Source organism: Bufo bufo, chromosome 5, assembly GCF_905171765.1.
Source record: "Bufo bufo chromosome 5, aBufBuf1.1, whole genome shotgun sequence".
Lineage (NCBI taxonomy): Eukaryota > Metazoa > Chordata > Amphibia > Anura > Bufonidae > Bufo > Bufo bufo.
The window spans coordinates 1,404,852-1,418,620 of record NC_053393.1 but is presented as its reverse complement, the minus strand read 5'-3'; the positions used below and the strand labels follow the sequence as shown (position 1 = coordinate 1,418,620).

The 13,769-nt window shown below is 53.5% G+C and overlaps 1 protein-coding gene across 2 annotated transcripts; it reads left to right on the top strand.

Moving 5' to 3' along the window:
* The first annotated feature begins 287 nt into the window (after window positions 1–287).
* Window positions 288–13,556, top strand: MAF1 (MAF1 homolog, negative regulator of RNA polymerase III). 2 transcript variants are annotated; one of them, XM_040431937.1, is made up of 9 exons: window positions 288–458; window positions 5,342–5,526; window positions 6,423–6,531; window positions 7,991–8,119; window positions 8,639–8,804; window positions 10,364–10,485; window positions 12,291–12,410; window positions 12,501–12,599; window positions 12,759–13,556. In XM_040431937.1, the coding sequence occupies exons 3-9, from the start codon at window positions 6,449–6,451 to the stop codon at window positions 12,778–12,780; spliced, it is 741 nt and encodes a 246-aa protein (XP_040287871.1). In that variant the 5' UTR covers window positions 288–458; window positions 5,342–5,526; window positions 6,423–6,448; the 3' UTR covers window positions 12,781–13,556. The 2 variants fall into 2 exon arrangements, with proteins under 2 accessions (XP_040287871.1, XP_040287870.1); XM_040431936.1 differs by having other exon boundaries at window positions 291–458; window positions 12,291–12,402; window positions 12,493–12,599.
* Window positions 13,557–13,769: the final 213 nt, after the last annotated feature.

Sequence of the window (13,769 nt, the reverse complement as noted above, 5' to 3'; positions counted from 1 at the left end):
TCTCTTCAGCTCCCCCCTCAGTCTCCAGTACATGGATCACTCCTCCTCTCTTCAGCTCCCCCATCAGTCTCCAGTACATGGATCACTCCTCCGCTCTCCTCTCCCTCCAGGCTCCAACAACCAACTTTGTAGACTCTCCTGTGAATCCCGAGGCCCCGCCCCATGTATGACGATACTCCGCCTCTTTATACCGCACTGGATGGACACACCCGGATGTCACATGACTGGAAGACCAGGAGGGGGAGGGGCAGCGGCTATTGCCAACCCACTGTACCTCAGACTGCGCCTGTTTTCCCGCCCTTACCCACAGTGCCTTAGGCGCCCAATCAGCGAGCACTCCGTGGTGACGTCATCACGTCCTGTGCGTCTTTTGACAGAAGCTGGGTCTGTTTATAACGGGAGTGACGGATGTGACGTCATTACAGAGCTATTATTACGGAAATACAGAAAGGACGAAGGTAAAGTGGCGTCACTGAGGATATTTATTATATAGGAGGCGGTTGTTACCTGGAGGGGCTACCCAGGGCGGGTACTGTGTATGGAGATGATATTGTGTCCTCTGACTGGAGATGGGTGGTGGTGGTGGACATTGTGTCCTATGGAGGTGTGTGGTGGTAGTGGAGTCCACTGACTGGAGATGTGTGGTGGTGGACATTGTGTCCTATGGAGATGTGTGGTGGTAGTGGAGTCCACTGACTGGAGATGTGTGGTGGTGGTGGTGGACATTGTGTCCTATGGAGATGTGTGGTGGTGGTGGTGGTGGTGGACATTGTGTCCTATGGAGATGTGTGGTGGTGGTGGAGTCCACTGACTGGAGATGTGTGGTGGTGGTGGACATTGTGTCCTATGGAGATGTGTGGTGGTGGTGGTGGTGGACATTGTGTCCTATGGAGGTGTGTGGTGGTGGAGTCCACTGACTGGAGATGTGTGGTGGTGGTGGTGGACATTGTGTCCTATGGAGATGTGTGGTGGTGGTGGTGGTGGACATTGTGTCCTATGGAGATGTGTGGTGGTAGTGGAGTCCACTGACTGGAGATGTGTGGTGGTGGACATTGTGTCCTATGGAGATGTGTGGTGGTGGAGGACATTGTGTCCTATGGAGGTGTGTGGTGGTGGAATCCACTGACTGGAGATGTGTGGTGGTGGACATTGTGTCCTATGGAGATGTGTGGTGGTGGTGGTGGTGGACATTGTGTCCTATGGAGATGTGTGGTGGTAGTGGAGTCCACTGACTGGAGATGTGTGGTGGTGGACATTGTGTCCTATGGAGATGTGTGGTGGTGGAGGACATTGTGTCCTATGGAGGTGTGTGGTGGTGGAGTCCACTGACTGGAGATGTGTGGTGGTGGACATTGTGTCCTATGGAGATGTGTGGTGGTGGTGGACATTGTGTCCTATGGAGGTGTGTGGTGGTGGAGTCCACTGACTGGAGATGTGTGGTGGTGGACATTGTGTCCTATGGAGATGTGTGGTGGTGGTGGACATTGTGTCCTATGGAGATGTGTGGTGGTGGTGGAGTCCACTGACTGGAGATGTGTGGTGGTGGACATTGTGTCCTATGGAGATGTGTGGTGGTGGACATTGTGTCCTATGGAGATGTGTGGTGGTGGACATTGTGTCCTATGGAGATGTGTGGTGGTGGACATTGTGTCCTATGGAGATGTGTGGTGGTGGTGGACATTGTGTCCTATGGAGATGTGTGGTGGTGGTGGTGGACATTGTGTCCTATGGAGATGTGTGGTGGTGGTGGAGTCCACTGACTGGAGATGTGTGGTGTTGGTGGAGTCCACTGACTGGAGATGTGTGGTGGTGGTGGAGTCCACTGACTGGAGATGTGTGGTGGTGGTGGAGTCCACTGACTGGAGATGTGTGGTGGTGGTGGAGTCCACTGACTGGAGATGTGTGGTGGTGGTGGAGTCCACTGACTGGAGATGTGTGGTGGTGGTGGAGTCCACTGACTGGAGATGTGTGGTGGTGGTGGAGTCCACTGACTGGAGATGTGTGGTGGTGGACATTGTGTCCTATGGAGATGTGTGGTGGTGGTGGACATTGTGTCCTATGGAGGTGTGTGGTGGTGGAGTCCACTGACTGGAGATGTGTGGTGGTGGACATTGTGTCCTATGGAGATGTGTGGTGGTGGTGGTGGTGGTGGACATTGTGTCCTATGGAGATGTGTGGTGGAGTCCACTGACTGGAGATGTGTGGTGGTGGACATTGTGTCCTATGGAGATGTGTGGTGGTAGTGGAGTCCACTGACTGGAGATGTGTGGTGGTGGACATTGTGTCCTATGGAGATGTGTGGTGGTGGTGGTGGAGGACATTGTGTCCTATGGAGGTGTGTGGTGGTGGAGTCCACTGACTGGAGATGTGTGGTGGTGGACATTGTGTCCTATGGAGATGTGTGGTGGTGGTGGTGGTGGTGGACATTGTGTCCTATGGAGGTGTGTGGTGGTGGTGGAGTCCACTGACTGGAGATGTGTGGTGGTGGACATTGTGTCCTATGGAGATGTGTGGTGGTGGTGGTGGTGGTGGTGGTGGACATTGTGTCCTATGGAGATGTGTGGTGGTGGTGGTGGACATTGTGTCCTATGGAGATGTGTGGTGGTGGTGGTGGACATTGTGTCCTATGGAGATGTGTGGTGGTGGTGGTGGACATTGTGTCCTATGGAGATGTGTGGTGGTGGTGGTGGAGTCCACTGACTGGAGATGTGTGGTGGTGGACATTGTGTCCTATGGAGATGTGTGGTGGTAGTGGAGTCCACTGACTGGAGATGTGTGGTGGTGGTGGAGTCCACTGACTGGAGATGTGTGGTGGTGGTGGAGTCCACTGACTGGAGATGTGTGGTGGTGGTGGAGTCCACTGACTGGAGATGTGTGGTGGTGGTGGAGTCCACTGACTGGAGATGTGTGGTGGTGGTGGAGTCCACTGACTGGAGATGTGTGGTGGTGGTGGAGTCCACTGACTGGAGATGTGTGGTGGAGTCCACTGACTGGAGATGTGGGGTGGTGTGGACGTTGTGTCCTCCGACTGGAGATGTATCACTCTCCTCCAATAGACGATGTCATGGGAGAGACGGTCGTGTGAAATTAATATTTAAGATTTTTCCTCCTCCTGTAATGTAAAGTGTTCGAATAGCTTCCTCTGATAAAAATGAAGTTGTCGAGGTTCAGGTGATTCCCCGTCCGGTGGACATCAAGCACGAAGACTCTGGGGTTCTCCTTCCTCAGTCTTTATTTATGCTCTGACCAATCAGATGTGTGCGGTACAGAGCTCTGACCAATCAGATGTGTGCGGTACAGAGCACTGACCAATCAGATGTGTGCGGTACAGAGCTCTGACCAATCAGATTATAGATAACAGGGTAGGGCAGCCTCCCGTCAGGTGATGCTGGGATGTGTGGACAGGGGCGGCCCAGCCTCCGCACTTGGCAACTGAAACCAGTCTTGTGCCACGCCCCCCACGCCTTATACTGGAATGCAGTTTGGGAGTTTTTTTTTCTTAGATCGGTTTATTAAAGGTTTGTTGGCATACGAAGATGTACAAAAAGGTGGACTAATCACCCCCAACATAACCACGTCTCCCCCTCCGTGCAGTCCCCGACATCTCAGCTATTCCCATGAGCGGCGGCGCCCGTGTGCACAGCAGAGCTGGAGTAGCGTTCCATTGTTTCTCAGACTTGCTAATATTGCCTCTTTTCACACATATTTTCCACTCCATATAAGTCCCTTATTTGCCACGTTTATTAGTCCGTTATCCCCGGAGCCGATACTGAGCGGAGTTTTCTTGGCGCCACCTGTACTCTATCTGTGGTAGGAAATCTATTCCACACCCCAGGGGCCCAACATCATGGATGTCTTCTAGAAGGGTGTAACCTGCAGCCGTATCCGCCTCCAGACGGGTACATCTAGGACAGCTAGCATCCCTCCGAGGTGTCCTATACACCCTATGTAGTGCCACCGATGAGGAGTGACGGGGTGTAGGCCGGGACATCTTCCCACTGTGTGTCGGATAGAGGACAAACATCTACTTCCCACTTACCCTTCAGCCCCTGTAAAGTGTCTCCAACACATCTTGGCAAGAGATCCCCATAATGAAGGAGATCAGTGTCTTAGTCTATGTTCACACTGGCGTTTTGGATTTCCGTTTGTGAGATCCGTTCAGGGCTCCTCTCACAAGCGTCCAAAACGGATCAGTTTGCGTTCTGAATGGATTCCGTCTCCATTCTGCTCTGGAGGCTGCTTGCAGCGTTTTGGTGTCCTCCTGACACCTCCTCACATATAATCTCCAGTCCACAGCCTGTCCTCCTCATACATCTCTGACCTGATCTCCTGACACCTCCTCACATATAATCTCCAGTCCACAGCCTGTCCTCCTCATACATCTCTGACCTGATCTCCTGACACCTCCTCACATATAATCTCCAGTCCACAACCTGTTCTCTCCATACATCTCTGACCTGATCTCCTGACACCTCCTCACATATAATCTCCAGTCCACACTCTGTCCTCCTCATACATCTCTGACCTGATCTCCTGACACCTCCTCACATATAATCTCCAGTCCACAGCCTGTTCTCTCCATACATCTCTGACCTGATCTCCTGACACCTCCTCACATATAATCTCCAGTCCACACTCTGTCCTCCTCATACATCTCTGACCTGATCTCCTGACACCTCCTCACATATAATCTCCAGTCCACAGCCTGTTCTCTCCATACATCTCTGACCTGATCTCCTGACACCTCCTCACATATAATCTCCAGTCCACAGCCTGTCCTCTCCATACATCTCTGACCTGATCTCCCGATACCTCCTCACATATAATCTCCAGTCCACAGCCTGTCCTCTCCATACATCTCTGACTTGATCTCCTGACACCTCCTCACATATAATCTCCAGTCCACAGCCTGTCCTCTCCATACATCTCTGACCTGATCTCCCGATACCTCCTCACATATAATCTCCAGTCCACAGCCTGTCCTCTCCATACATCTCTGACCTGATCTCCTGACACCTCCTCACATATAATCTCCAGTCCACACTCTGTCCTCTCCATACATCTCTGATCTGATCTCCCGATACCTCCTCACATATAATCTCCAGTCCACAGCCTGTCCTCCTCATACATCTCTGACCTGATCTCCTGACACCTCCTCACATATAATCTCCAGTCTACAACTTCCATTCAGTTTCATATATACAGACTGAGCGTTGCATACCAGGAGGAGCAGAGTTCCCAACATCAGTTTACTTCAGGACAGGGGCATGGTCCTGTGGGGTCCTGGCAGGTGGTCATTGATGCCGTGCCCATTTAATGCGGTTTGTCTTATTTTTTGCAGTGTTGGGCCTTTGCTCTGAACTCCTGATTCTGGTTGTATTGATGCAGTGATGTCGCGGCTGAGAGGGCCAATACTTTGTGCTTCGAGTCTTAGTAAAATGTTGACATACAAAAGACTGAAGGTACCCCAGAGATACTGAGGGGACAGCAGGCGGTGGAGTATTTGTGCTGAATAAGAACCTCCAGGTAAGGATGCCCTTTGTCCCCTCTACCGTTCTGATCTTGGCTCTAGAATCTTGATCCATATTCTTCTGGATTGCAGAACGGGCTGAGCTAGACGGACTGAGGGCTTTTTTTCACCCATAGAAACTGTTACTAAGGGCTCGTTCACACGAACGTATTTTGCGTTCCGTATACGGTCCGATACGGTCTGTATACGGGTCCATTCATTTCAATGGGTCTGCAAAAGATGCCCCGCAAAGAGTCCTGTCCTATTCTTGTCCGTTTTGCTGACAAGAATTGGCATTTCTATAATGGGCTTCCTGTTCCATTCCGCAAATTGTGGAAGGCACCCCGGAGCATACGGTTTTTGTGGATCCGCAATTTGTGGACCGCAAAAACCGGCACAGTCGTGTGAACAAGCCCTAATACTGATATTAACCCCTTAAAGGGGTTCAGAGCTGAACCCGGACATATCGCCATTTTCACCCATTCAGCCCCTCTGACATTTCATGCTCCGATGCTCTCCTATTTCTGGTGACGTACCAGGCTGTCCAGGGGTAAGCCAGGTGGAGGCTCCCGCCCAGCAGTAAGCACCAGCACTAATGGGCGGCCTTTAGCTTGTAAAGCGGCCAGGGCAGCGCTATAGACCAGTCATCAGTGCCGGTGATGTCACTGGGAACAATTCTGGGCGGGAGACTCCACCTAGCAGTAAAAAAATATAAGCAAACGGGCCTTCCCCTGCACAATCCTACTCTGTAGTATTATCCTACCCCCCTCCCCCCCCCATACATTAGTGCTCTTCTCTGTAGTATTATTGTACACCCCCCCCCCCCCCCCCCCCATACATTAGCGCTCTTCTCTGTGTTATGTCACCTTTCCTTGGCTCTTTTTGATATTGTTTCTTTTTCTCCTGTTTTTAGACTTTGCTGAGTTTTATTTTGTGGAGATGAAGCTGCTCGAGAACTCTCGCTTTGAAGCTGTGAACTCCCAGCTGTGTGTGGAGACGGGGAACTCGCACATCATTGGCAGGTGAGGGATCTGTGTGCGCCTGTTCCTCTGGTTCTGCAGGTGAGGGATCTGTGTGCGCCTGTTCCTCTGGCTCTGCAGGTGAGGGATCTGTGTGCGCCTGTTCCTCTGGCTCCGCAGGTGAGGGATCTGTGTGCGCCTGTTCCTCTGGCTCCGCAGGTGAGGGATCTGTGTGCGCTCGTTACTCTGGTTCTGCAGGTGAGGGATCTGTGTGCGCTCGTTACTCTGGTTCTGCAGGTGAGGGATCTGTGTGCGCTCGTTACTCTGGTTCTGCAGGTGAGGGATCTGTGTGCGCCTGTTACTCTGGTTCTGCAGGTGAGGGATCTGTGTGCGCCTGTTACTCTGGTTCTGCAGGTGAGGGATCTGTGTGCGCCTGTTCCTCTGGCTCTGCAGGTGAGGGATCTGAGTCCGCCTGTTCCTCTGGCTCTGCAGGTGAGGGATCTGTGTGCGCTCGTTCCTCTGGTTCTGCAGGTGAGGGATGTGTGTGCGCTCGTTACTCTGGTTCTGCAGGTTCGCTTGTTACTCTAAACGTTTAGACTCTGCCATGATGTGTGTCTATAGCCAGAAGATGAGAGCGGGTCGTGCGGCCCTGGTGTTAGTGGCCGGTGCAGCATTGCTGGCAGCTTACATCCTGCTCAATGCATGTTTAAAACTTGAGGATGTAAGCAAGATAAGAACAGTGTAATGAGGGGGTTATTAGGTGTGTTCTGCAGTGCGAGGCATCAGGGTTACACACTAAATTATTGGGTGGTTATGTTTTCTGATCAGACTGGAGGGTGGTGCTGATATATTATGTATAACTGATGTCGGGGCGGTGTCTAGGGCTGGTGTCGGGCGGTGTCTAGGGCTGGTGTCGGGCAGTGTACACGGGGCGGTGTCTAGGGCTGGTGTCGGGCAGTGTACGCGGGGCGGTGTCTAGGGCTGGTGTCGGGCAGTGTACGCGGGGCGGTGTCTAGGGCTGGTGTCGGGCAGTGTACGCGGGGCGGTGTCTAGGGCTGGTGTCGGGCAGTGTACACGGGGCGGTGTCTAGGGCTGGTGTCGGGCAGTGTACACGGGGCGGTGTCTAGGGCTGGTGTCGGGCAGTGTACACGGGGCGGTGTCTAGGGCTGGTGTCGGGCGGTGTCTAGGGCTGGTGTCGGGCAGTGTACACGGGGCGGTGTCTAGGGCTGGTGTCGGGCAGTGTACACGGGGCGGTGTCTAGGGCTGGTGTCGGGCGGTGTCTAGGGCTGGTGTCGGGCAGTGTACACGGGGCGGTGTCTAGGGCTGGTGTCGGGCGGTGTCTAGGGCTGGTGTCGGGCGGTGTCTAGGGCTGGTGTCGGGCAGTGTACGCGGGGCGGTGTCTAGGGTTGGTGTCGGGCAGTGTACACGGGGCAGTGTCTAGGGCTGGTGTCGGGCAGTGTACGCGGGGCGGTGGCTGGGGTTCGGCCGTTGTATAATCCAGATTATCCTTTTTGTCATGCAGGATAGAGAGCTATTCGTGTAAGATGGCCGGTGATGATAAGCACATGTTCAAGCAGTTTTGCCAGGAAGGGCAGCCGCACGTGCTGGAAGCGCTTTCTCCTCCTCAGACTGGCGGCCTTAGTCCCAGCAGGTACATTTATGGGGGAAACATGATGGGGATGATGATTTTTTACTACACGACACAGGTCCTACTGGATTATTATTCCCAGAGCAACATCCATGAAGTGAAGCTCTTCAATCAGCCAGGTGTTAATCCTGAAAAGGACGGCACTCCCAGGAAGAGTCGGCTCTGGGGCCCAGTGCCCTCCCACTAGACGCAGTGTGGTCAAAGGCGTTCACTCCTCAGTCTCTGGCCGGACACCCACCCCCAGGAAGCGTCAGCTCTGGGGCCCAGTGCCCCCCTAGTGGATGCAGTGCGGTCAGAGGGGTTCACGCCTCGGTCTCTGGCCGGACACCCACCCCCAGGAAGCGTCAGCTCTGGGGCCCAGTGCCCCCCTAGTGGATGCAGTGCGGTCAGAGGGGTTCACGCCTCGGTCTCTGGCCGGATACCCACCACCAGGAAGCATCCGCTCTAGGGCCCAGCAGCCTCCAGCTGGGTGCAGTGCGGTCAGAGGACTTGACGCCTCGGTCTCTGTGTTGTGTCTTTCAGGCTGGGGAAGAGCCTCGGAGGAGATGAGGAGGGCCCGCTGAGTGATAAGTGCAGCAGGAAGACCCTGTTCTACCTGATCGCCACTCTGAATGAGTCTTTCCGGCCGGATTACGACTTCAGCGCCGCCCGCAGCCATGAGTTTAGCCGGGAGCCGAGTCTGAACTGGGTAAGAGACGTGGTCACTGCGCGGTATCCGGGGGGATGATGGGTGGAGCAGTGGCTGAAGCTCTCCCAGCAAGGTGTCGGTTGGGTGCACCATTCACAATCTTTGGTGTCTGGCAGTGGCCCATTCCCCTTGGCCCGACCACGTTCACACGACATGTGGAGGCCATTTTCAGAACCAGTTGACGTCTATAGGGCTGTTCACATGGACATTCTTCTAACAGCCAGTGAATAGCGGCCATTGCTGGGACTTATTTTTGGCCGGACCGACCCCTCTGAAGCCAATGGGACTGCTTTTAACGGCCGTCGTCAATGAACCCGTCTAAAAGGCGCTACGGGTACGCTAGTGGAAAATTTTCTTTTAGGGGTTAAAATGAAAAAAAAAAAAAAACACTTCGCTCCGCTCGTGATGCTGAAGGACCTGCGCTCCCGGCGTGATGATGTCACCGTCCTCGATCGCATCAAGAGAGGAGCGACTGGAGGAGGCGGATAGAATAAAAATATGCACATTATCCCTGCTGGGGGCCATGTTCACTGCTGGAGGGCGATAGGGGGGCCACAATCACTGCTGGGGGCCCCTCTGGGGAACATTATATATACTGCAGGGTTTCAGATTTAAAGGGTTTCTGTCACCCCACAAAAGTATTTTTTTTTTTTTTTTGGATAGTTATATTCCTTATAGCGCGATATAGGAGAATATAATCTTGTCACTTACTTTCATGCGGCCGTTTCTTTAGAAAACGAAGTTTTATAATATGTAAATCAGGGCTCTACCAGCAAGTAGGGCGTCTACTTGCTGGTAGCCGCAGCAGAAAACCGCCCCCTCGCCGTGTTGATTGACAGGGCCAGCCGGGATCTCCTCCTCCGGCCGGCCCTGTCGGCATTTCAAAAATCGCGCGCCTGTGTTGATTCGGCGCAGGCGCTCTGAGATGAGGAGGCTCGTCTCCTCAGAACTCCCTCAGTGCGCCTGCGCCGATGACATCACCGAAAGAGAAGACGTCATCGGCGCAGGCGCACTGAGGGAGTTCTGAGGAGACGAGCCTCCTCATCTCAGAGCGCCTGCGCAGAATGACCAGAGGCGCGCGATTTTTGAAATACTGACAGGGCCGGCCGGAGGAGGAGATCACGGCGAGGGGGCGGTTTTCTGCTGCGGCTACCAGCAAGTAGACGCCCTACTTGCTGGTAGAGACCGGATTTACATATTATAAAACTCAGTTTTCTAAAGAAACGGCCGCATGAAAGTAAGTAAGAGCATTATATTCTGCTATATCGCGCTATAAGGAATCTAACTATCCAAAAAAAAAAGACTTTTGTGGGGTGACAGAAACCCTTTAAATAAAAAATAATAAACTATGAAAATCATAAATTTTTTTATGTCTGTTAAAGACGTCCAGAAAACGGATGCAAAGCTGGTTGAAAAACTTTGCCGCAGGGTGAGGGGGTGCCCGCAGGGTGAGGGGGTGCCCGCAGGGTGCCTGTGTGAAGATTAGCAGAGTTCCTGCAGGGGGCTCCGTGGCTTTACGTCTATTACGGAGTCTTCTACTGGTTTTGTGTCGCCCTCAGGTGGTGAACGCTGTGAACAGCAGCCTGGTGTCTGCTCTGGGGGAAGATTTCTCCTCCCTGAAGCCGAATCTGTGGGACGCTGTGGACGAGGAGATCTGTCTGTCAGAGTGTGACATCTACAGGTATGTAGCGCTCTCTAGACACCCAGCGCCAGGTGATGGCTCTCTTCCTGCAGCAGCTGTCTCATTGTGCTACCTGTTCTCTTCTCTCTCGCCATCATCCCAAAGAGGCTCTTTCATTGTTGTCCTGCAGTGGCTGTCTCGTTGTGCCTGCCCTCTCATCATAGTCCCACAGTAGATGTCTCGTGGATGTTCTCGTCACTGTCCTGCAGTATTGGTCTCATTGTTGTGGTGCCGACTCTCTCGCAGTGGAGGTTCTTGTCAGTGTCCTGCAGTAGTGGTCTCACTCTTGTGGTGCCGGCTCTCTCGCAGTGGCTGTCCTGCAGTGGTGGTCTCATTGTTGTGGTGCCGGCTCTCTCGCAGTGGAGGTTCTCGTCACTGTCCTGCAGTGGTGGTCTCATTGTTGTGGTGCCGGCTCTCTCGCAGTGGAGGTTCTCATCACTGTCCTGCAGTGGTGGTCTCATTGTTGTGGTGCTGGGTCTCTCGCAGTGGAGGTTCTCATCACTGTCCTGCAGTGGTGGTCTCATTGTTGTGGTGCCGGCTCTCTCGCAGTGGAGGTTCTCATCACTGTCCTGCAGTGGTGGTCTCATTGTTGTGGTGCCGGCTCTCTCGCAGTGGAGGTTCTCGTCACTGTCCTGCAGTGGTGGTCTCATTGTTGTGGTGCTGGGTCTCTCGCAGTGGAGGTTCTCATCACTGTCCTGCAGTGGTGGTCTCATTGTTGTGGTGCCGGCTCTCTCGCAGTGGAGGTTCTCATCACTGTCCTGCAGTGGTGGTCTCATTGTTGTGGTGCCGGCTCTCTCGCAGTGGAGGTTCTCATCACTGTCCTGCAGTGGTGGTCTCATTGTTGTGGTGCCGGCTCTCTCGCAGTGGAGGTTCTCGTCACTGTCCTGCAGTGGTGGTCTCATTGTTGTGGTGCCGGCTCTCTCGCAGTGGAGGTTCTCGTCACTGTCCTGCAGTGGTGGTCTCATTGTTGTGGTGCTGGGTCTCTCGCAGTGGAGGTTCTCATCACTGTCCTGCAGTGGTGGTCTCATTGTTGTGGTGCCGGCTCTCTCGCAGTGGAGGTTCTCATCACTGTCCTGCAGTGGTGGTCTCATTGTTGTGGTGCCGGCTCTCTCGCAGTGGAGGTTCTTGTCACTGTCCTGCAGTGGTGGTCTTATTCTTACGGTGCCGGCTCTCTCGCAGTGGAGGTTCTCGTCACTGTCCTGCAGTGGTGGTCTCATTGTTGTGGTGCTGGGTCTCTCGCAGTGGAGGTTCTCGTCACTGTCCTGCAGTGGTGGTCTTATTGTTGTGGTGCCGGCTCTCTCGCAGTGGAGGTTCTCGTCACTGTCCTGCAGTGGTGGTCTCATTGTTGTGGTGCCGGCTCTCTCGCAGTGGAGGTTCTCATCACTGTCCTGCAGTGGTGGTCTCATTGTTGTGGTGCCGGCTCTCTCGCAGTGGAGGTTCTTGTCACTGTCCTGCAGTGGTGGTCTCATTGTTGTGGTGCCGGCTCTCTCGCAGTGGAGGTTCTTGTCACTGTCCTGCAGTGGTGGTCTTATTCTTACGGTGCCGGCTCTCTCGTGGAGGTTCTTGTCACTGTCCTGCAGTGGTGGTCTCATTGTTGTGGTGCCGGCTCTCTCGCAGTGGAGGTTCTTGTCACTGTCCTGCAGTGGTGGTCTCATTGTTGTGGTGCCGGCTCTCTCGCAGTGGAGGTTCTTGTCACTGTCCTGCAGTGGTGGTCTTATTCTTACGGTGCCGGCTCTCTCGTGGAGGTTCTTGTCACTGTCCTGCTGTGGTGGTCTCATTCTTCTGGTGTCCTCCTCCCATGACAGCTACAACCCTGATCTGGACTCTGATCCGTTTGGAGAAGACGGGAACTTGTGGTCCTTCAACTATTTCTTCTACAATAAGAAGCTGAAAAGAATCGTGTTCTTCACCTGCCGCTATTTGAGGTAATGAGTGAGGAGACTGTACACACGTGTCCTCTGTACATGTGTGGCTTTTTTGGGGGGGTTGACCCTGTTTCCTTTGTTGTCTTTCAGTGGGTACACCTATAAACGGGCTGATGTGGGCTCAGAACTAGATATGGACCTGGAAGAGGATATGGAGGATGATGAAGCTGGCCACATTGGAGGTGATGGGTAAGACGCTCTCTTCTCCTCCTGACGTTAGTGGTTTTACTCGTAAGATGTAGAAAACACAGTTTTTGCTGCGATGTCCACGTTCCAGCGCAGTGAATGGGATTTATGTGACTTCTGTTCAGGCGTTCCGGACACTCATCCTGTTTCTCTTCATTTCAGGCCATCAATGATGTGCACCTAAAGTGACCGTGAAGGTTTTCCGTCCAGCACAACCCCAGGATGTGACTGAGCTTGTGGTCTTTCTCCATGTAACCCCTGTGCCCTGCTCTGTGTCTCGTCCTGTGGTACAGATCCCGCTGAGGTCCACTCCACGTTGTGCTGATGACCTGATTCATGAGAAGACCTGGAATGTTGCACGAACTTGGATGGGAACCGCTCGCTGTATATCACGATGACCAGGCGCTAGCTGTTGTACATAGAGGATCCGTGCTGCTCTTCTGTAAACCTGTCCCAGGACAGTCATGTGTGATAGGAGAGCAGTTCCGGACGCTGTATATTTGTGTGTATCCAGCTTTTCGTCTTTCAACTTTGAGTTTTTGGGCTGTGAACATATCTGATGTTGGCTTGTGTACAATGAGTGTGTTCTGTATATATTCTGATTGGTCCTGTATAGCAGCGCAGCCAAACCAGGGTATGTAGAGTGTCCATTATATAGTCCGTCCTCTCATCTGGCCAAACACTGCTGCTGTGGACTCAGTCCGTGCTTCACAGCTTGGCCTCAGACTACTTCTCCTTATGTGAGGGCCGCTCTCTTCACCGCTTGGCCTCGGACTACTCATCATGTGAGAGCCGCTCTCTTCACCGCTTGGCCTCGGACTACTTCTCCTTATGTGAGGGCCGCTCTCTTCACAGCTTGGCCTCGAACTACTCCTCCACATGTGAGGGCCGCTCTCTTCACAGCTTGGCCTCGGACTACTCATCATGTGAGAACCGCTCTCTTCACAGCTTGGCCTCGGACTACTCCTCCACATGTGAGGGCCGCTCTCTTCACAGCTTGGCCTCGGACTACTCATCATGTGAGAGCCGCTCTCTTCACAGCTTGGCCTCGGACTACTCCTCCACATGTGAGGGCCGCTCTCTTCACAGCTTGGCCTCGGACTGCTCATCATGTGAGAGCCGCTCTCTTCACAGCTTGGCCTCGGACTACTCCTCCACATGTGAGGGCCGCTC

Coding starts and splice junctions, on each gene's coding strand:
- MAF1 (XM_040431937.1), top strand. CDS start 6,449: ATGAAGCTGCTCGAGAACTCTCGCTTTGAAGCTGTGAACTCCCAGCTG. Junction 6,532..7,990: donor AACTCGCACATCATTGGCAG/GTGAGGGATCTG, acceptor TTTGTCATGCAG/GATAGAGAGCTATTCGTGTA. Junction 8,805..10,363: donor GGGAGCCGAGTCTGAACTGG/GTAAGAGACGTG, acceptor TGTCGCCCTCAG/GTGGTGAACGCTGTGAACAG.